A 22702-nucleotide genomic window follows, 5' to 3' on the forward strand; every position below is an offset into this window, starting at 1 on the left:
TGGAATTTAGATGGTTAAGGAATGATTTGATTGAAGTTTTCAAGACATTATTGGAACCTATAGGGTAGAGATAGGAACTATTTCCATTGGTCAGTGAGTCTAGGATTAGAGCTAGACTTCTCAGGAGTGAAATTAGGAAATATTTCTTCACACAAAATGTTGAAGAAGTTTGGAACTCTCTTCTGCAAATGGCAATTAGTGCTGGATCAATTATTAATTTTAAATGGGAGATTGATAGATTTTTGCTAACCAAAGGTATTAAGGGATAGAGGGCAACGGAGTTAGGTCACAGATCAGCCATGATCTTATTGAACGGTGGTGGAACAGGCTGGAGGGGCTAAATGGCCTCCTCCTGTTTCTATGCTCCTAACTGAGTGATACTGGTTGGTCAGTTCAATTTAATACAGTGGAGTACTCATATAGTACAACTGTATCGTACAAGCATACTCAAAGTGACTGTACTTGTAACATAGGAACTATTTCCATTGGTCAGTGAGTCTAGGATTAGAGCTAGACTTCTCAGGAGTGAAATTAGGAAACATTTCTACACACAAAATGTTGTAGAAGTTTGGAACTCTCTTCTGCAAATAGGATGAAGTAGTTCTAAAAAGGAGCATCTGATTTTCAGAAATTTGTCGGCAAACAATATTCCTGCAGCCTTACATTATACTAATACATGAATTATTTAATGTTCTTGTTATCTTGGCAAGGTATGTTTGAGAATTATGATTCCACCTATAAACCACCTATAAATGTCAGATTACAAAAGCCCAATTTTTTTTTGTAGACTGAGAAACCCAATTGAAGGAAGATGGCCTAGGATGCAGGATTTAAGAGGGTAACAGAGATGCAATAAAACAAGAAATAGCTGTTGAATTTAGATCTTAAAAACCTGAAGGTTGTAGGTGGATGGAAATATTGAGGAAAATAACTTGCTCCATTGTTCTGAGGTCATGGAAAAGAATACATTTTAAGTAGGAGCTGGTGTAATTTCACTACAAGGAAGATGCAGCGAAGAAATGTAGATTGCTGCTATGTAGGTGAAATAATCTATAGTTTGTGCAACTGTTAGCTCTGTTGGCAACTGGGACTCTTAAAATTCACTTTCAGAAATAAATCTGCAATATGTGGCATTTTTAAGGTGCACGGTTACAGCATTTTTTCTAGTCAGGCTGAATTTTACTTATACTGATTTAACAGCAAAGTACTTCAGATGCTGGAAATCTGAAGTAAAAACTGAAAATGCTCAGCAGATCTGGCCTGAAATGTTAAGTATTTCTCTCTCCACAGATGCTTCCAAACCTGCTGAATATTTCCAGCATTTTGTTTTTATTTATTTCTTATATTGCCAGTGTTCCAATGAAACTTTCATAGCCACAAGCCACAAGTGCCTGTTTTCTCAAAACATTTAAAGCAACTCTGGCTAAGTTTAAAAAGTACCCAGGTCGCAGTATGTTATAACTAAGGTAAAACCCAAACAGTCTAAGGATAACCCATCCAGAAATCTTTATTTTTAATTAATTCTTGAGATTTGGGCATTGCTGAAAAAGCCTGCATTTATTACACATCCATACTTTCCCTGAATGGCATGGCTTTGTAGATGACTTCAGAGAGGAATTAAGACAGCATGTTGGTACTGGACTGGAACCATATATGGGCCAGATTGGGTAAGGATGGCAGATTTCCAAAGGACATTAGTGAATAAGTTGAGTTTTCTTAATGTCAATCCAACAGCTTCAATACCAGCTTTTTAAAACTGAATTCTAATTCTCAAGCTGCAATGGTGGGATCTGAACTTGCAAACTGGATGATTAGCCCAGGCCACTGTATTACTAGTCCAGTAACATAACCACAACACAACTGTATCCCTACACCAAATTTATACTGTCATTGTTCCATCCCTACAAAATGGCCTACTTTAAATTGTCAGAACTTGGAAGTTTATACACTTAATCTGACAGCGCCCATAAATTGTTGCTTTGGAACAGCTAATCAGACAGTTGCAATTATGTAGCACCTTTCACTACCTCAGGATGTCCCGAAGTGCTTTAGAGCTAATGAAGTACTTTCAACGTTGTTACTATCACGTGGTTCATAAGTTTGTATTAATTTTCTAGAGGTAGCTTTAATTGGGAATTAATTATTTTAATGCAAGACAAAAGAAAACACCTGGTTTGAGAAGCTGGCAAACAAACCTAGGGTGGTTACAAATTAAAGGATGGCCCATGTTTATTTAGTAAGGTCATAATGGGAAATGTGAAAACCATAAACAATGGTAACCTCTCTGAACTTCTTGATGGAGACTGTGTGTCGGCAGCTGCCTCGATCAATGGTTTGAGTTATTCACATGATTTCCCAGAACAAAGAAGATTTGGAGTTGGAAATAATTAAATTACTATCTGTGACATCCCACATGTACCACATGCTATGCAGGGGGTGCCTGATGATGTTATGATGTGTGTGTGCTTGCTGACAGACAAGCAGTTGGCTTTTGGAAAGTTGTTGGCTTCAGACAGGCTGTTGATCACAGAGAAAGCAACTGGCTTTGACAGCAGCTGGACATAGGAGCCAAGAGGCCAAAAGGAATCAGGGGTGTTTTTGTTTTGAATCAGGCTCGTGCTCAAGCTAGGAAATTCAGATTCAGGAGATTATCTCATATTTTGGAAGATAGTTGAGAAACTAAGGAATTGAAGTGAATACCTAACAACTGTGGTATATTTTGGATTGGTCCCAGGAGATGTAAACAAACCACCAAGATCCTGTAAAGTATACTCTTGGGGTAGAGGTAAAAGTCAAACAGGATTGTTCTATTAAGATTTTAAGTTTAAGATATGTGTTTCCAAATTGTAGTTAAGTTAATAGTGCTTTGCTTTGTTTAACTCTTGTGCAATAAAGTTTTTTTTGTTTAAAACGTGAAATCTTGATGCAATTCTTTCAGTAAAAACTGGGAATTTGACTTTCTCTTTTAAAAAATTAAGTATCCCTAATAGGGTCAGAACATTGCTATTGCAATGTATAAAACACGACAGACAATTTGCACTCAGCAAAGTTCCACAAACAGCAACATGATAACAATCAGGCCACCGGTTTTAGTGATGTTGGTTGAGAGTCAAATACTGGTCAGCTCAATTGGGTGAACTCCCCTGCTCTTTGAAATAGTGCCATGGAATCTTTTAGGTCCAACTGAGCAGGCAGATGGGGCCTCATATAATATATAAAAGCGAAATACTGCAGATGCTGGAAATCTGAAATAAAAACAAGAAATGCTGGAAATACTCAGCAGGTCTGGCAACATTGGTGGAGAGGGAAGCAGAGTTAACGTTTCAGGTCAGTGACCTTTCATCAGAACTGGCAAAGGTTAGAAATGTAATAGGCTTTAAGCAAATAAAGCAGGGGTGGGGCAAGAGATAACAAAAGTAAGGGTGTTGATAGGACAGGGTCACAGAGAATAACTGACCAGAAGGTCACGGAGCAAAGGCAAACAGTATATTAATGGTGTGTTGAAAGACAAAGCGTTAGTGCAGAGAGGGTGTTAATGGACAGATAAATGAACAGCCCTGGCCCAAAGCACAAACATGAAAAAACAGTGGGCAGGCACATAGTAAGAAAAATAAGTGATGAAACAAACTAAAATAAAAAGAAAAAAAACTGAAAATAAAAAGGGGGTACGTCATGCTCTGAAATTATTGAACTCAATGTTCAGTCCGGCAGGCTGTAGTGTGCCTAATCAGTAAATGAGATGCTGTTCCTCAAGCTTGCGTTGATGTTCACTAGAACACTGCAGCGAGCCCAGGACAGATATATGGGCATGAGAGCAGGGGGGCGTGTTGAAATGGCAAGCAACTGGAAGCTCGGGGTCATCCTTTCGGATTGAGCGGAGGTGTTCCGCAAAGCGGTCACCCAATCTGCGTTTGTTCTCCACAATGTAGGGGAGACCACATTGTGAACAGCGAATACAGTATACTAAATTGAAAGAAGTACAAGTAAATCGCTGCTTCACCTGAAAGGAGTGTTTGGGGCCTTGGATAGTGAGGAGAGAGGAGGTAAAAGTGCAGGTATTACACTTCCTGCAATTGCACAGGAAGGTGCCATGGGAAGGGGATGAGGTGTTGGGGGCAATGGAGGAGTGGACCAGGGTGTCATGGAGGGAACAATTCCTTCAGAATGCTGACAGGGGAGGGGAGCTGAAGACGCATTGGTAGTGGCATCACACTGGACGTAGCGGAAATGGCGGAGGATGATCATTTGGATGTGGAGGCTGGTGGGGTGGAAAGTGAGGACAAGAGGAACCCGGTCGTGGCTCTTGGAGGGAGGGGAAGGGGTGAGAGCAAAGGTGCGGGAAATGGGCCTGACATGGTTGAGGGCCCTGTCGACCACAGTGGGAAGAATCCTTGGTTGAGGAGAAAGGAAGATGGGGCCTCATATTAGCTTCTCATCTGAAAGATGGCACCAGTGACAGTACAGCACTCTGTCATTACTGCACTGAAGTATCAGCCTGGATTATGCGCTCAAGAACCTGGAGTGGAACTTGAACCCACAACCTTCTGAATCAGAGACTAGAGTGCTACAAATGGGACACAGCTGCTACTTTATGGGTCACAGATATGTCAAATTTTTTTCCCTCAGCATAAGTGCTGGGAATCAATGACGTGGAACCTCTGCTGCTTTGCCCAGGATCAGGGAGGGTGAAGGAAGCAGCACTCAGTTTTCCAGTAGAAACTCCAGCATGAAATTCAACAGGACTGATTAACCTCTTGCAATGGGGGCTGACTTATACCCGACACTGCTGGAGTTCTTCAGGGGTACAGGTCTAACATCCCTCCCATGCCCACCCACCCCAGGCAAGGCTCACTCCTGCTGGCTAGTATCTCTCATTTTATCCGGCATACCATTTGCACGACAGAGGGAAATCCCAGGAGTCCCTGTCACATCTGATTTAATGCAGAGCATCATGGTTCTGGTGAACTGAGTTTCTGCCCCAAAAAAGGCCCCGTGGAAAATAGCAGCAGAGGCTGAGAACTGGCATATAAACGTGTTGGCGCAATTCACAAACCTTTTGCTGCCCTACCGGCCAACTTTTGGCAGGAGCCTACGAGTAGGCCTGTGAACTTTTTGACCTATTTTCTGTTGGACAAAAAGTACTGATGGATAAAAATGGATGTGAGGGGTTGTTGCAGGATAGATTATCCAAGTTTTCTGAGCAAAAAATGAGTTTCAGTAAGTTAACCACAAGTTATAATTTACTATTATGTAATTACCCATGAAGCGGAGCTCAATTTTGGAAACATGGTACAACCTACCCTATTGTAAATCAATTGAATCAAGAGTGAAGGAGTCATGTAATGCCTGGCCCGTTTGGTCAAACCCTCACACCGATCACAGCTCTGAATTGTCACAAACTGCTGCAGTATCATGGTCTTTCCTGCTGGCAGTGATATTGCACTGTTACATGCCAATGCATTCAATGTCGCCACCAACAGTAGCAGGTGGAACTGCATGTCATACAAAGCGCCTGATATTCAGTTCCATTGCAGTCCAGGGCATGCTATAGGATACTGTGTTTTGTAACAACAGCTGTGTTATACCATCAAGAGTGAACACTGTTTTTATAAGCAAGGTAATACATAATATGCTTAATCTCCCATATTTTGCTCCTGCAGAAAACTAAAACTAAAATTGTCTCCGTGCAATTGTTTCACTTGTTTTTTTCCAACGTACTCTCTGTGCCTCCATTCTGATTTTTCCTTCTCTCTACAGCTCAGACTTTTCGCATTGTGGGGTCGACAAGGTCGACATCTCCAGCGACCTGGGTTCAGTTCTGGGTACTGCCTGTGTGAAGTTTGCAAGTTCTTCCTGTGACCGCGTGGGTTTTCGCCGGGCGCTCCGGTTTGCTCCCACAGCCAAAGATTTGCAGGTTGATAGGTAAATTGCCCATTGTAAATTGCCCCTAGTGTAGGTAGGTGGTAGGAGAATTGAGGGAAGGTGGGGCTATGGTAGGGAATATGGGATTAATGTCTTTTTCTTTCTTTTCTTTTGGGCCTCCTTATCTCGAGAGACAATGGATACGCGCCTGGAGGTGGTCAGTGGTTTGTGAAGCAGCGCCTGGAGTGGCTATAAAGGCCAATTCTGGAGTGACAGGCTCTTCCACAGGTGCTGCAGAGAAATTTGTTTGTTGGGGCTGTTGCACAGTTGGCTCTCCCCTTGCGCCTCTGTCTTTTTTCCTGCCAACTACTAAGTCTCTTCGACTCGCCACAATTTAGCCCTGTCTTTATGGCTGCCCGCCAGCTCTGGCGAATGCTGGCAACTGACTCCCATGACTTGTGATCAATGTCACACGATTTCATGTCGCGTTTGCAGACGTCTTTATAACGGAGACATGGACGGCCGGTGGGTCTGATACCAGTGGCGAACTCGCTGTACAATGTGTCTTTGGGGATCCTGCCATCTTCCATGCGGCTCACATGGCCAAGCCATCTCAAGCGCCGCTGACTCAGTAGTGTGTATAAGCTGGGGGTGTTGGCTGCTTCAAGGACTTCTGTGTTGGAGATATAGTCCTGCCACCTGATGCCAAGTATTCTCCGAAGGCAGCGAAGATGGAATGAATTGAGACGTCGCTCTTGGCTGGCATACGTATAAATAGGTGGTTGATGGTCGGCACAGACTCGGTGGGCCGAAGGGCCTGTTTCAGTGTTGTATCTCTCTATGACTCTATGACATGCCTATTGGTCCCACTCTTTCAATTTGTGCAAAGCTTCTCTTCACTAGATCTTCTCTCTTCTGTAGCTGGCCCAATCTAACTGTATGACATTAACAGCTGTTCCTTTATCTATATACTCAATCTAACCCTTTTTTAAAGCATAAAATAGCAGCACAATAGAAGGCAACCATAACTGGATTAAAGTTAGCTACTGGCATAGAGAAGCTGTGGGAAAAGTGACAAAATACAAGTGAGAGAGAAATTGTGTGGGGTGTGGGTCAGGGGCTGAAGGAAATGGGGGTGGGTAGGATCTCTGTGGATCAGACAATGGATGTAGGGGGTTGGAAGACACTTGTGGGATTGCACCCTGTGAGTCCTCATGAGGAATGGTGTCTGGGAGCCTCGACATCTGGGCTTGGGAGCATTCAATGAGTTTGGATCGTGGATGCATTGGATGGGCCTGGGGTTTAGGGGTACATAAGGTGGACTAAGGTTTAGATGCACATGGGGCAGTGTGGGACAACAGAAATTTGTGGGAACAATAGATGAAGGGAGGGGATCTGTCGTCCTCGAAAGTCTGGAATTTGGGAGAACTTCATGTGTTACAGAGTTTGGCAGCATTTTGGGGCAGAGAAGGGGTCGACAGCACTTGGGCATCTGGAATTTAAGAGCTGGAAATAGAACTGGGGTTTGGCAAGAATGAGGGAATGTAGAATTTTTACTGGGTTAGGCCATAGGTAGGGTGGGGAGGGGTCTACATGGAAGCAGAGAAAGTGCCCATTGCAGCAGTAGAAACACAGAAAGTGACAGTGAACAGCCACAAAAACTGCCCGTGGCATCACCAGGGGCAAATACAGCGCCTAAAGCTGTCTGGAAGAACAGACAATGGTCATATGTTAATCCAGAGTGTCCCCAGGAGGACTGTTGCTAGTCCTGTATGATTCCTCCCACCCCCCCCCCCACCCCTCAGAATCTATCTGAGGGCCATAGCTGGCATTGCAACAGCCCAAAATCAGTGTCTGCTTCGCCTACAAACTGCCTGGGGTCATGCAGCAAGTATTCACAGCTTGCTGGTTCAACCTAAAATAAGCCTCAAGGTCCAACTTCAATCGGGTGACAAACCTACTTGTTCCACAGGATTGTTCCTGCGCCCAGTTTGCATCAGTAAGCCTTTATCCAATTACTCGCCCCAACTCTGTCCTCAACTCCAACCTCAGTGTTAATCATTAGTGCCATAAAAGAGCTATGACAAACAGAATCATTTGTAACTAATTATGTGTACTAGTAGATGGTTGGCTTTACCTGTAAACACAGGCAAGTACTATGAAGACTATTACCTGTAGGCTGTGCCAAAGGTGCTGCGATCTTTTGTTGCAATGCGTCTCATCATAATCCTGATCTCCTACTCTACTTTGTTTCTATGCAATAAATCAGAGTGAAAATTAAAACTTTAACCATTTTCACTTTAAAACATCCATCACAATTCGCTAAGACAAATACAAGTAGTGTAGCAGTTATGTTACTGGACTAATGCTCCAAAGGCCTGAGCTAATAGTTCAAATGTGAATTTGAATTCAGTGAACAATCTAGAAATAAAAACCTGTTATTAGTTTACCAGTAAAAGTTACCATGAACATATTGCCCTTGAGAAGGTGGTGGTGAGCTGCTTTTTTGAACCGCTGCAGTTCATGTGGTGAAGGTACACCCACAGAGCTATTAGGGAGTTCCAGGATTTTGACCCAGCGACAGCAAAGGAACGGCAATATGGTTCCAAGGATGGTGTGTGACTTGGAGGGGAACTTGGAGACTTGGGCATGAAGGTCAGCACACACATAATTCATTGCACTCTTGATTTTCTGGTCATTCAGTCTACAGTGTCATTGAATCATATGGCATAGAAGGTCATTTGGCCCATCCTATCTGTGCCACCAGGAGCATAGCCTTGCTGAATTTGCCCTATTATCTCTAAACTTAATATCATCTCTAAGCTTTGAAATCCTTCGCTCTTTCCCAAATCTTATATGCAGACTGGAAAGCTACCGTTACAGTGCTAATACCTGGAGGATACCACTAGCCATTACTCACCAATCTGAAAGACTCCCTTTTATACCAGCTCTTTGCTTCTTACCTCCCAACCAATTACTTTTGCACACAATGTGGTTACCTCCCCTTTCATGCAATTCAATTTTAGCTCAAAATGTCTTTGTAACATTCAAGTATTGATCTTCTACCCAACACCTCGATGAATGTGTCAAATAACTGTTAGATTAGTTGGGCATGAGCTGTTTTTCCTAAGAACGATCTAATCATAAAGTGCATTTATTGCTTACACAGCCCTCTGTTTATCCTTAGATCTTCACTTTATCATTTCAGTCTACGCTGCATGAAGCATTTGCATTTTACTCACCGCTGCAACTTCATTTTGCTGACTGTCTCTCTCTTCTCCAGTAGAAAGATGTACAACTAAAGAGTCCTCAAGAGGAAGCTCCACTGGTATTAAGTCAACATCAGATCTTTCCTATATAAAAGTAACAAAAAATATCTGTAACTGCACCTATTAAATATTATCAATACACTTTCTTGTGTCTGGTGGTCATTCATGTTCCAAAAGCCTCTCTTTCCTCCTCACCTCCCAGCATTTCACCTCTCTTAATTGCCCAGGCATGTTTGTAAGCTCTCCACTGTAAGCACAAATAGGATTTCTGCAATTGTAAGTTTGAGACAGGGGACTCACTGTGTGGATTTGAACAGGCATCGCCACAGTTCACCACAAGGTAGCACAGCACTTCGCAGTAAGTCGCTCTATCGTTTACTTAAATAAACACTTGCTTTGCAGAATTTAAATGGGGGCTTTCCTCTGGCATACCCTTAAAAAGTGCCATTTAGGTCACAGACTTGGGTGGCACAGTGGCTAGCACTGCAGCCTCACAGCTCCAGCGACCCGGGTTCAGTTCTGGATACTGCCTGTGCCGAGTTTGCAAGTGGGTTTCTGCCGGGTGCTCTGGTTTCCTCCTATAGCCAAAGACTTGCAGGTTGATAGGTAAATTGGCCATTGTAAACTGCCCCTAGTGTAGGTAGGTGGTAGGGGAAGGTGGGATGTGGTAGGGAATATAGGATTAATGTAGGATTAGTATAAATGGGTGGTTGATGGTCGGCACACATTCTGTGGGCCGAAGGATCTGTTTCAGTGCTGTATCTCTCTATGATTCTATGACTTGTCAGGATGGTAATCCTCAACTGGTAGTCTATCAGTAGATGGCTGCACAGGGTCCAGTATTATTCATATTCTTTTCAATTTTGGGTACTCATCAGAAGGCACCCCGAGATTGAAAAATCCATAACCAACTGAATACTGCTCAGCGCTGGATCAATGCTAAACATTCTAGTCTCAAAACACCTTCACCATCACCTTCTCAAGGTACATAGGGTTGGGCAATTGCCAGTATCACCAACAACCTAAGGGCAGAAAAATTAAAGATAGAGTAGATAAAGAGAAACTGTTCCCACTCGTGAAAGGATGGAGAGCGAGAGGGCACAGATTTGAAGTATTTGGCAAGAGAAGCAAAAGTAACATGAGGAAGAACTTTTTCACGCAGTGAGTGGTTAAGGTCTGGAATACGCTGACTGAGAACATGGTGGAGGCAGGTTCAATTGAAGGATTCAAAAGGGAATTAGACACTTATATGAAAAGGAAGAATGTGCAGGGTTATGGGCAGAAGGCAGGGAATTGGAACTGAGGGAACTGCTCATTTGGAGAGCCAGTGCAGACATGATGGGCCAAATGGCCTCCTTCCACACTGTAAAGATTCTATGATTCTGTGAAAAAGGAAAAAACCTCTTGCTGGCATTCGGGACTGTGTAGGGAACCATTCACTGACGAGGTTTAGAGGTGAAATCAGTTGAGCATCTCTGTGCTTGCAATGATACTTCTTCAGGAGGGCGGAAGAGCATAAGGGGAAGACTTCTTAAGATGTAACATTATCAGAGACCCAATTTATAAATACTAATGTAATTTAAAAGATTTTTTTTTACACCTACATCACACGCAGGAAATGTTCTTAAGTGGTTAAAACTCTTGGGATGAATTTCCATTTGGTGTTCTCCTGCTTGTCTGCCATAACTTCAGTGTAACTACCGTTTTCTGGAGATTCTACAGCTCTTCTGCCAAAGTAATGGTGGACAAGCAGGAGAAAACTACACAAAAATTCATTACTCTAATCTTACTGCAAGACAAGTGGCAAGCAATTCCTGAATTGCTCCTGTTCCGCTGGGTATTAATTTGTTGAAAGTGAGGCAGAAATTTACACAATAGGGTTGCAGCAGCACTTTCGACAAAGTAACAAAGGCAAAGTGGGATTAGCTCCAAGGTATTTCCCAACCAAGGTTCTTAAAATGCTGTTTTTTGTCAAATTTTGGCATTGAGTGCCCTCTGCACCAGTCTTCTCCTGTAAATAATGTCATTATTTTTGCATGGACTTGTTCCCCCTCAGTCACTGTATTGTCCCCTTCAGATGTTTCCACAATAAATATTAGCAGATTGCCCACAGTGCAGTAATAAAAATACCTCTAATATTCTTAAGAAGTATGCTGTTGCTAATTCAGAGTGGAGAAATTGCAAGTACAGACACTTACAGATTCATGGATCTCTTTTTCAGATGGACTGTCGTGGTCTTTGCTTATTTTCTGTACTGACATTGGTCTGTGATCAATGCTGCTCCTTCTGGATTCAATTATTATAGAATCTTGCAGATTGCTGGGCTCCTCCATAATAGGCAAATCTTATCAAACCCGAAAAAGGTGTGGATGGTGAGTGAAGTGCGGAAAGAAACAAGGAAAAGTATTGTTAGGAAACAGGACGCTTCAAAACAGAATTTGCTTGGAGTGGCCATATTCATGTTTTAAAAACTATTTTACATTATATTAAATATCTGCATGCATTTCTCCTCAAAGTTTTATTTTCTGTTGTCACTTTTTTTAATCACACTATAATACTACTATGAGCCAGGTACAGTCATGTTGCGGTTATGTAACTGAAATAGTAATCCAGAGGCCTGGACTAATAATCTGGAAACACAAGTTCATGACCCCACCATGGCAGCTTGCGAATTTGAATTTAGTAAAAAAAATTAAATAAATCTGGAATCAAGAGCTGGTATCAGTAATGATGACCATGAAGCTATTGATTGGATTGTTGTAAAAACCCAACTTGTTTGCTAATGTGCTTTCAGAAACAAACAACAACTTCAATTTATATAGGGCCTTTAATGTAGTAAAACGTCCCAAGGTGCTTCATAGGAGCATCATCAAACAAAATTTGACACCAAGTCACATAAAGGAGATAGAGTCATAAGGCTGGATTTTCAGGCCCCCACCCCCGCAACCGAAGGTGGGAACGGAGGCAAAGGACCCCTGAAAATACTGACACGGGCGACGTGTCAATTTCAAGGTGCCAATCCCAGCGCTAGCAATAATGACCAAGACAGGGCAATGGCGTGACAAGAAACCCACTCTCCTCCACATTGAGGTCAACTAGCATGTCAAAAAGCTCATCTAGAGATTGTTGAAGGGGGAATGTGGAACATTTAAAGGGGGGGGCACGGGTTTCAGAAGCTGTCAGTTTCTGAACAACTGAAGGGAGGTGGGTACTCAGTAGGGAGCCAATCATGGTTGCCCCAGGGCGTCACCCTGGCCCCATAAGAGGGTCAGCGGGGCAAAGGGGGACTAAATACTTCGTAAGGGATTGCCTTTGGCATTGCACAGTTGACATGGAGAGTGGACACAGCGCCCGGGGCTTTGATCGGCATCAGCCGCCCCCTGACACCAAGGGGGCAGAAGAGCAGGGGGCAAGGCTGTCAAAGACATTTAGACAGCCACCTGCCCAAAAGGGAGGCTCCAGCTGGAAATACAGGCACCACTGTCAGATCTTGGGTCTAATGGTGATCAGGGGCAACACTCTTCCCTGGAAGGGCAGAACCCCAGGCATCTGGAAGGCACAGGAGAGGAAAGAAGCGCAGGAAGGTAACGGAGGACAAATCCTCAACACAGGATCAACCACCGAACATGGAGCTACCTGGAGATGACTGAGAACCAGTGCTGCAGCAGACAGCGACCCTCCAGGCAGATGGTCGTCACCGAAGACCTCGCAGCACTGGTCGCCATGTCCTGCCAGTGGTCATCAAAATCACTGTGGCCTTGAATGTCTTCACCTGATTCGCTGCAAGGATCTGCTGCACACCGCTGCTTCTCACCAGTCACTGATGGCCTCTTTTCCAGACCTGGACAGTACATTCATTTAATGACAGAAATGGCCTCGCAGGGACAGAGAGCATTGGATTTCGCCTCCATCGCTAGACTCCCCGAGGTGCAGGGCTTGACGATTGCAGCCACGTGGCCATCAAGACACCCAGTGCCCGGGCAGTGAGATCCATCAACAGGAAGCGCTTCCACTCCCTGAATGTCCAACTGGTCGACAACCACAACAAGAACTCCCTCCATGTGTGCACTCACTTTCCTGACAGCTGCTATGACTCCTTCATCCTCCACCAGTCTAGACAGCCTTAGATCTTCACTCCAAATCCTAACGTGTGTAGATGAATCCTAGGAGACAAGGGTAATCCTTTGAAGACATGGCTACTGACCCCTCTACGGCAGCCCCAGACTCAAGCACAGAAATGATACAACCAATGCCACCTGCTCAGCAGAACAACCATTGAGCAGGCCATCAAGCTTCTGAGGATGTGATTCCAGTGCCTAGACCAGTGGGGTGGTGCCCTCCAATACCCTCCTGCAATGATCTCTGTTATTGTGGTGGTCTGCTGCGCTCTCCATAACATGTCTCTCCAGAGAGGTGTGAGCCTTGAGGACGTTGAGGCCCTGGAAGGAGACAGCTCATCGGGGGAGCAGCAGAAGCAGGAGGTGAGAGAGGAGCAAAAAGAGAGCAATGATGCTGAACACAGAGGTGTGCCTGCTGCAAGATGAGTTGGCTCCTCGCGCTTGAGTCCCACACTTCATCAGACCCACCTCCATTCCTGCCCCACTGTCTCTGAGTGGACAGGAAACCTGTCTTCATATCAATTAAGGGCTCACCCCGGTGAAAATCTGAACTTTCCCTCTGGAAGCAGGCTTCTGACCCAAAAACAGACCCAACTCCTGTTTCCCGCCTCTGTGGTGACAATTCAGCCAGCAGAGTCATTATGGCAAAGAAGGAGACTTTTCGGCCCATCAATTCCATGCCGGCACTCTATGCAGAAATCCAGTCAGTCCCATTCCCCTGCTCTATCCCCAAATCCCTCCGTTTATTTCCCTCAGATGCCCATCCTATTTCCTTTTGAAATCATTCATCATCTCCGCTTCCACCACATTCCTAGCCAGCGCATTACAGGTCATTACCACTCGCTGCATCAAAAGGTTCTTCCTCACATCCCCACTGCAACTCTTACCTAAAACCTTAAATCTATGTCACTAGTCCTCATACGATCAGCTTTTTGTTGTCTACCTTATCTAAACTTGTCCTAATTTTGTACATCTTTATCAAATCTTCCCTCAATCTTCTTTGCTCCAAGGAGAACAACCCCAGCTTCTTCAACCTAACCTTGTATCTAAATTCTTTCATCCCTGGAACCATTCTGGTAAATCTTCTCTGCACTCTCTGAAGGACCTCGCATCCTTCATAAAGTATGGTGACCAGAACAGGACACAATACTCTAGTTACAGCCTAACCAGAGCTTTATAAAGGTTCAGCTTAACTTCCCTGCTTTTGTACTCAATACCTCTATTTATGAAGCCCAGGATTCCACATGCTTTTCTAGCTACTCTCAATATTTCCTGCCACCTTCACGGATCTGTGCACATGGACCCCCAGGTCCCTCCGTCCCTGACCATTCTTTAGAACTGTGCCATTAAGTGTATATTGTCTCTCCCTATCCCTTCTGCCAAAATGCATCACCTCACACTTCTCAATATCAAATTCCACCTGCCACTTGTCTGCCATTCTGCTAGCTCATCTATATCCTGTTGCAGTCAATTTGTATTATTCTCACAGTTTGCCACACCTCCAATTTTGGTATCTCTGTATTCCAATATCCAAGTCATCTATATATATATATCGAAAAAGGAGTGGGGAACACCTGTGTCTATCATCATCCATTCCAAAAAAACAACCATTTACCACAACTCGCTGTTTTCTATCCTTAAGCCAATTTTTTTATTCAAGCTGACAGTGACACTGACACTCCTATTCCATCAACCTCAATTTTGTTAACCAGCCTTTTATGCACCTTCCATCACTTTGCTGATGATTGAGAATAGACTGATGGGGTGGTATTTGGTTAGATTGGACATGTCCTGCTTTTTGTGGATAGGACACACCTGGGCAGTTTTTCACATTGTCGGGTAGATGCCAGTGTTGAAACTGTACTGGAACACAAGTCTTCAGTACTACTGGCGGGATGTTGTCGGGGCCCGTAGTCTTTGCTATGTCAAGTGCTTTCAGCTGTTTCCTGATATCACGTGGAGTGAATCGAATTGACTGAAGACTGGCATCCGTGATACTGGAGACCCCAAAAGAGGCAGAGATGGATCATCCACTCGGCACTTCTAGCTGAAGATGGTTGCAAATGCTTCAGCCTTGTGTTTTGCACTGATGTGCTGGTCTCTCCCATCACGGAGGTTAGTTGGTTCATTGCCTACCACCATTCATGACTGAATGTGGCAGGACTGCAGAGATTCTAAGTCTATCCCATTTAGCAGTGGTAGTGCCACACAACATGATAGACGGTATCCTCAGTGTGAAGCTGGGACTTTGTCTTCACAAGGAATGTGCAGTGGTCACTCCTACCAATACTGTCATGGACAGATGCATCTGCAACAGGTAGATTGATGAGGGTGAGATCAAGCAGGTTTTTTTTCCTCTGGTTAGTTCCCTTACCACCTGCTACAGGCCCAGTCTGACACTATGTTCTTCAGGATGTGGCCAGCTTGAATGTTGGAGCTACCAAGCCACTCTTGGTGATGGACATTGACGTCCCCCACCCAGAGTACAATCTGTGCCTTTGCTACCTTCTTCCAAGTGTTCAACATGGAGAACTGCAGATTCAGCAACTGAGGCGAGTGCAGTAGGTGATAATGAGCACGAGGTTTCCTTGCCCATGTTTGACCTGATGCCATGAGATTTCATGAGGTCTGGAGTCAATGTTGAGGACTCCCAGGGCAACTCCCTCCCGACTGTACACCACTGTGCTGCCACCTCTGGTGAGTCTGCCCTCTGGTGGGAGAGGACATATCCAGGAATGGTGACGGAGGAGTCTGGGACATTGTCTGCAAGGTATGATTTGGTGAGTGTGACTGTCAGGCTGTTGCTTGACTTCTCTGTGGGACAGCTCTCCCAATTTTGGCACAAGTCCCCAGATATTATTAAGGAGGACTTTGCAGGTCGACTGGGCAGTGTGCCATTATTGTTTCTGGTGCCTTTTTAAAAATTCATTTCATGGGATGTGGCGTCACTGGCAAGGCCAGCATTTGTTGCCCATCCCGAGTTTCCCTTGAGAAGATGGTGGTGAGCTGCCTTCTTGAACCGCTGCAGTCCATCTGGTGATCGATGCCAGATGGCATGTCTGGTTTTATTCTTACTTGACTTTTCTGTAGTAGTTTGATACAACTGAGTGGCTTGCTGGACCATTTCAGAGGGCAGTTAAGGGTCAACCACATGGCTGTGGGATGAGAGTCACTTGTAGGCTAGACCGAGTAAGGACAGCGGATTGCCTTCTCTAAAAGGCATTAGTGAACCTGATGGGCTTTTACAACAATGCAGTAGTTTCATGGTCATGATTATTGATTTAATTAATTAATTGAATTTAAGTTCCACTAGCTGCCGTGGTGGGATTTGAACTCTCACCCCACAGCATTAATCTGGGCCTCTGGATTACTCGTCCAGTAACATACCACTACACCACTGTCCATACAGTCAATAAATTTCAGAAATTCCTCCCCTTGTTTATCCTTTAACATTATCCCAATCGATAATGGGGTAATTAAAGTCACCCAATAATCACCACGCTATAGTTCTTGTACATTACTGTGATTTCCCTTAAGATTTGCTTCTCTGTTTCTCTCTCACTACATGGAAGCCTATAGGATACCCCTAGTAATGTGGTCATACCCCTTCTGTTTCTCAACTCTAAACAAATGGATTCCGTCCTTGCCCCCTCAAGGACCCCTTGCTTTCCAACACTGCATTGTCTTCCCTAATTAGTACTGCCACCCCAACTCCCTTTTATCCTTCCCTATCTTTTCTCAACACTTTGTATCCCTGAATATTAAGTGGCCAGTCTTTTTAAGCCAAGTCTCCATTATTGCCACTACCTCATATTCCCACACGGTATTTGTGCTTGTAGCTCACCAACCTTATTCCCACACTTTGAGTGTTTATATACATACATTTTAAACCTGTCTTTGTATTCCTCGTGGTCCTTCTTAGTCTGCTCTTATCTAATATCCTATTACTTCCTTCTCTAGTACTATGCAACACTCCTTTATGTACTTTATTCCTCTTTTCTACTTCTATGCAGCTGCCATCCCCTGCCAGTTTAGTTTAAACCCTCCCCAACCATACTAGTGAACCTCCCCGATAAAGCGCTGTAAGCAGGTGGAGGAGTTTAGGGAAGGAATTCCAGAGCTCAGGGCCTAGGCAACTGAAGTGGAGCAATTAATATCAGGAATGCCATAGTGGAGTGGAGGTGCACTGAAATCTTGGACATTTTATTTTATTTCAGTAGCAGATGATCTGAGGTAGGTGTGCAGTCAGGCAGTGTTATGAAAATGGAAATAGGCGATCTTAATGCTGTGCACATCTTGGGGTCAAACATGACACCAGGGTAGGAACAGTCTGGTTTTGGCTCAGACAGTTACCAGGGAGAGGGATGGTGTCAGTGGCTAGGGAAAGGATTTTGAGGTGGGGACCAAAGACAATGGTTTGGGCCTTCCAATATTTAGTTGGAGCAAGTTTCTGCTCATCCAGTACCGGTTGTCAGACAAGCAGTCTGACAATTTAGAGAACGTGGAGTCGTCGAGAGAGGTGGTGCTGAGATAAAGCTGGTCAACAGTGTACATGTGGACCCTGATGTGTTTTCAGAATGTGATGCAGAGGGGCAGCATGTAGATGAGAAATCGGAGGGGGCCTAGGATAGTTCCTTGGATACACAAAAGGCAACGGTGCAGCAGCAGAAAGAGAAGCTATTGCAGGTGTTTCCCTGGCTACGGCTGGATAGATAAGAATGACCAGGAGAGTATGGTCCCACCCAGGTGAACGATAGGGGAGAGATGTTGGAAGAGAATGCTGTGGTCAACCGCATCAAAGGCTACATGCAGATGAGGATGAGGAGGGATAGTTTACCACGGTCAGGCTCACAGGATGTCATTTGTAACTTTGATAAAAGCCAGTTCGGTACTGTGATGGGGTGGAAACCTGTCATCCTTAACCAGTGTTACGACCAAGGTGGGAGTAATGCACTGTCAATTCAGTCCCATTACTCCACAGGCCACAGCATATTATTAAAGTTTCCCACCTACCAGAAATTAGCCAAAATAAACATTTTATTAACCTCCAGAATAAAAACGCACCAAACCAGATATCTTGAAACAACAAATTAACTATTTATTAATAAACTAAATCTTAAACAATAGTGAGATAAATCTATGCCTGAAAAGACTTCCTAACTTCTTATTTCTCCTAATCCTCATGCACACACACACATACATTCAAAAATCAACAGTTGACTGACTCTAAAATGATGCTTTTAAATTAGAGCTGTTTCATAGGAATAATAAAACTGGGTTGTAAGTCCTAGTGGGTTATTTTCCAGCATCAGTGAGGTGTCCCAGAGTTGATGCCACTTGACGTCTCCAGGCGAGCTGATGAACAGCAGGAGGCGTCACACAGATTTTCAACAAGGAGTATAACAACACGTCTATTTAGATTTTGAATTAGCAGTCTATCAGTAGAAACTTTACTGAGTTTCCAGAGCTCCCAGAAACACAAAAGACAACAGAAAGTCACTCCTGAGGCTGAGACTTCTTACAGACTGGAAGTAAAAAGGAATTTGCTACCTCCGATAATGCAAATTTTCCTTTCCAGGGGTTGCTTCCTCTTTAGGCGAAACACAGCCTGTAGGCCAATGTAGACTTCCTGCTGAGCGAGGGACAAATCCTTCCTTCAGGGAGAGCATGTTTCGCTGGTCTACCAGCTCAAACCAGTTCTGGTCAGTCTTTACACACAGTCAAACTGATAAAATACGGCATTTGACTGCATCTCTCTTGCTGTTGCTTAGGAACAGGCTTGCAGCTCGTACAATCTGTTCCCAGAGAATATAAAAACTTCTCTCAGTCTTAAAGGCACACAAGACCCCATTAGTTTTTAAACAGAGGGGAAAATAACCTTCCATGACACCAGTCTAGCCTATGTATGACTCCAGACCCACAAAAATTTGGTTGGCTCTTCACTGCCCACTGAACTGGCCTAGCAAGCTGCTCAATTGTATCAAACCGCTACGAAGAAGTGTAAGGAGACTAATTCCCTATCTAACAGCACTTTCGAAGTATCCTGACCTAGGTAAAAATGCTGTGTTCTCTCCAGGTGGTGTCTAATTTTGAACAATAAACAAGACCTCATATAACCTTGGATGAACAACAGAACAGCTTATTTGGCAACTGTCCTCTGCAGTGGCCTGAAAGGATACTGTGGCATGGAAGCTTAATGCTTTTTGTGATCATCACTGTCATGTGGAGAACAGAACCAATTCTTAAAATAGCATGTGTGTCAGTCTGAAGTGGATAACATGGCTCCATCACTGCCTTTGTAGTGAGGTGAAGGGCGGCACAGTGGCGCAGTGGTTAGCACCGCAGCCTCACAGCTCCAGGGACCCGGGTTCGATTCCGGTTACTGCCTGTGCGGAGTTTGCAAGTTCTCCCTGTGTCTGCGTGGGTTTCCTCCGGGTGCTCCGGTTTCCTCCCACATGCCAAAGACTTGCAGGGTGATAGGTTAATTGGCCATTATAAATTGCCCCTAGTATAGGTAGGTGGTAGGGAAATATATAGGGACAGGTGGGGATGTGGTAGGAATATGGGATTAGTGTAGGATTAGTATAAATGGGTGGTTGATGGTCGGCACAGACTCGGTGGGCCGAAGGGCCTGTTTCAGTGCTGTATCTCTAAAAAAAAAACAAAGACAAGTCATAGAGTCATACAGCACAGAAACAGGCCCTTCGGCCCATCGCACCCATGCCAGCCATCAAGTACTGATCTATTCTAATCCCATTTTCCAGTCCGTAGCTTTGAATGCAATGGCGTTTCAAGTGCTCATCTAAATACCTCTTAAATGCTGTGAGAGTACCTGCCTCTACCACCCCTTCAGGCAGTGTTATCCAGATCCTAACCACTCTCTGGGTGAAATTTATTTCCCTCAAATCCCCTCTAAACCTCCTGCCCCTTACCTTAAATCTATGCCCCCTAGTTATCGACACCTCTGCTAAGGGAAAAAGTTTCTTCCTATCTAACCTATCAATGCCCCTCATAATTTTGTATACCTCAATCGGGTCCCCCCTCAGCCTTCTCCGCTCTAAGGAAAACAACCCCAGCCTATTTAGTCTCTCTTCATAGCTGAAATGCTCCAGCCCAGTCAACATCCTGGTGAATTTCCTCTGCACCCTCCCCAGTGCAATCACATCCTTCCCATAGTGTGGCAACCAGAACTGTACACAGTACTCCAGCTGTGGCCTAACTAGCGTTTTATACAGCTCCATCATAACCTCCCTGCTCTTATATTCTGTGCCTCGGCTAATAAAGGCAAGTATCCCATACACCTTCCTAACCACCTTATCGACCTGTGCTGCTGCCTTCAGTGATCAATGGACAAGTCCCTCTGACCCGCTGTACTTCCTAGGGTCCTACCATCCATTGTATATTCCCTTGCCTTGTTAGTCCTCCCAAAATGCATCACCTCACACTTCTCAGGATTAAATTCCATCTGCCACTGCTCTGTCCATCTTACCAGCCCATCTATATCATCCTGTAATCTAAGGCTTTCCTCCTCACTATTTACTGCACCACCAATTTTCGTGTCATCTGGGAACTTACTGATCATACCTCCTATATTCACATCTAAATCATTAATGTACACTACAAACAGCAAGGGTTGTAGCACCGATCCCTGCAGTACACCACTGGTCACAGGCTTCCCAATCGCAAAAACAACCCTCGAACATCACCCTCTGCCTCCTGCCACTAAACCAATTTTGGATCCAATTTGCCAAATTGCCTTCTATCCCATGGTCTCTTACCTTCTTAACCAATCTCCCATACGGGACCTTATCAAAAGCCTTACTGAAGTCCATGTAGATTACATCAACTACTTTACCCTCATCTGCACATCTAGTCACCTCCTCGAAAAATTCAATCAAGTTTGTTAGACATGATCTCCGCCTGACAAAGCCATGCTGACTATCCCTGATTAATCCCTGCCTCTCCAAGTGGAGATTAATCCTGTCCCTCAGAATTTTTTCCAATAGTTTTCCTACCGCTGATGTTAGACTCACTGGCCTGTAATTACCTGGTTTATCCCTACTACCCTTCTTGAATAATGGTACCACATTCGCTGTCCTCCAGTCCTCTGGCACCTCTCCTGTGGCCAGAATGGATTTGAAAATTTGTGTCAGAGCCCCTGCCATCTCCTCCCTTGCCTCACATAGCAGCCTAGGATACATCTCATCTGGGCTGGGAATTTATCTACTTATAAGCCCGCTAAACCCACTAATACCTCCTCCGTTTCAATGCTAATTTGTTCCTCGTAGATCACAATCCCCCTCCCTGATCTTTACACCTACATTGTCCTTCCCCATAGTGAACACAGATGAAAAGTAATCATTTAAAACCTCACCTACATCCCCCGGCTCCACACACAGATTGCCACTTTGATCCCCAATGGGTCCTACTCTTTCCCTAGTTATCCTTTTAACATAAGAACATAAGAAATAGGAGCAGGAGTAGGCCATTCAGCCCCTCAAGCCTGCCCCACCATTCAATAAGATCATGGCTGATCTGTCCCAGGCCTCAACTCCTCTTTCGGGCCTGCTCTGCACACTCCTTGAGTCCCAGAGATTTCAAAAATCTATCTATCTTCTCCTTAAACACATTTAGTGACCTAGCTTCCACAACTCTCTGAGGTAGAGAACTCCTAGGGGCTACCATTGACCAGAAACTGAACTGGAGTAGCCATATAAATACCAAAGCAGCCCGCTTGATTGGCAACCCATCTACAAACATTCACTCCCTCCACCACCGATGCACAGTGGCAGCACTGTGTACCATCTACAAGATGCACTGCAGCAATGCACCAAGGCTCCTCAGTCAGCACCTTCCAAACCAGCAACCTCTACCAACTAGAAGGACAAGGGCAGCAAATACATGGGAACACCACCACCTGCAAGTTCCCCTCCAAGTCACGCATCATCCTGACTGGGAAGTATATCGCCGTTCCCTCACTGTCGCTGGGTCAAAATCCTGGAACTCCCTTCCTAACAGCACTGTGGGTATATCTACCCCAAATGGACTGCAGCGGTTCAAGAAGGCAGCTCACCACCACCTTCTCAAGGGCAATTAGGGATGGGCAATAAATGCTTGCCTGGCCAGCGTTGCCCACATCCCATGAATGAATAAAAAAAAAAGATTCACCACTCTCTGAGAAAAGAAATTCCTTTGCATCTCAGTTTTATATGTGTGCCCCCTTATTTTGAAGGCAGACAAGTCCCCAGGGCCAGATGGTCTACATCCTAGGGTATTAAAGGAAGTGGCAGCGGAGATCGTGGATTCATTGGTTATAATACTCCAAAGTGGATGCGGGAAAGGTCCCAGTGGATTGGAAACAAGCTAATATAACACCCTTATTCAAAAAGGGAGGCAGAAAGTAGGAAACTACAGACCAGTTAGTTTAACATTTGTCGTTGGGAAATTGTTAGA

General features: G+C 44.5%; 1 protein-coding gene across 1 annotated transcript in view; it reads right to left on the reverse strand.

The window, feature by feature from the left end:
- The window catches only part of LOC137378522 (double-strand-break repair protein rad21 homolog), an 84836-nt gene that overhangs the window by 1878 nt on the left and 60256 nt on the right, over positions 1 to 22702 (reverse strand). Inside the window, exons 11-13 of the mRNA XM_068048868.1 lie at positions 11330 to 11475; positions 9108 to 9215; positions 8035 to 8115 (exon numbers count right to left, since the gene is read on the reverse strand). Coding sequence (XP_067904969.1) covers positions 8035 to 8115; positions 9108 to 9215; positions 11330 to 11475 — 335 coding nt within the window. The remainder of the gene's footprint in view (positions 1 to 8034; positions 8116 to 9107; positions 9216 to 11329; positions 11476 to 22702) is intronic.

This window comes from Heterodontus francisci, chromosome 16 (genome assembly GCF_036365525.1).
Source record: "Heterodontus francisci isolate sHetFra1 chromosome 16, sHetFra1.hap1, whole genome shotgun sequence".
Lineage (NCBI taxonomy): Eukaryota > Metazoa > Chordata > Chondrichthyes > Heterodontiformes > Heterodontidae > Heterodontus > Heterodontus francisci.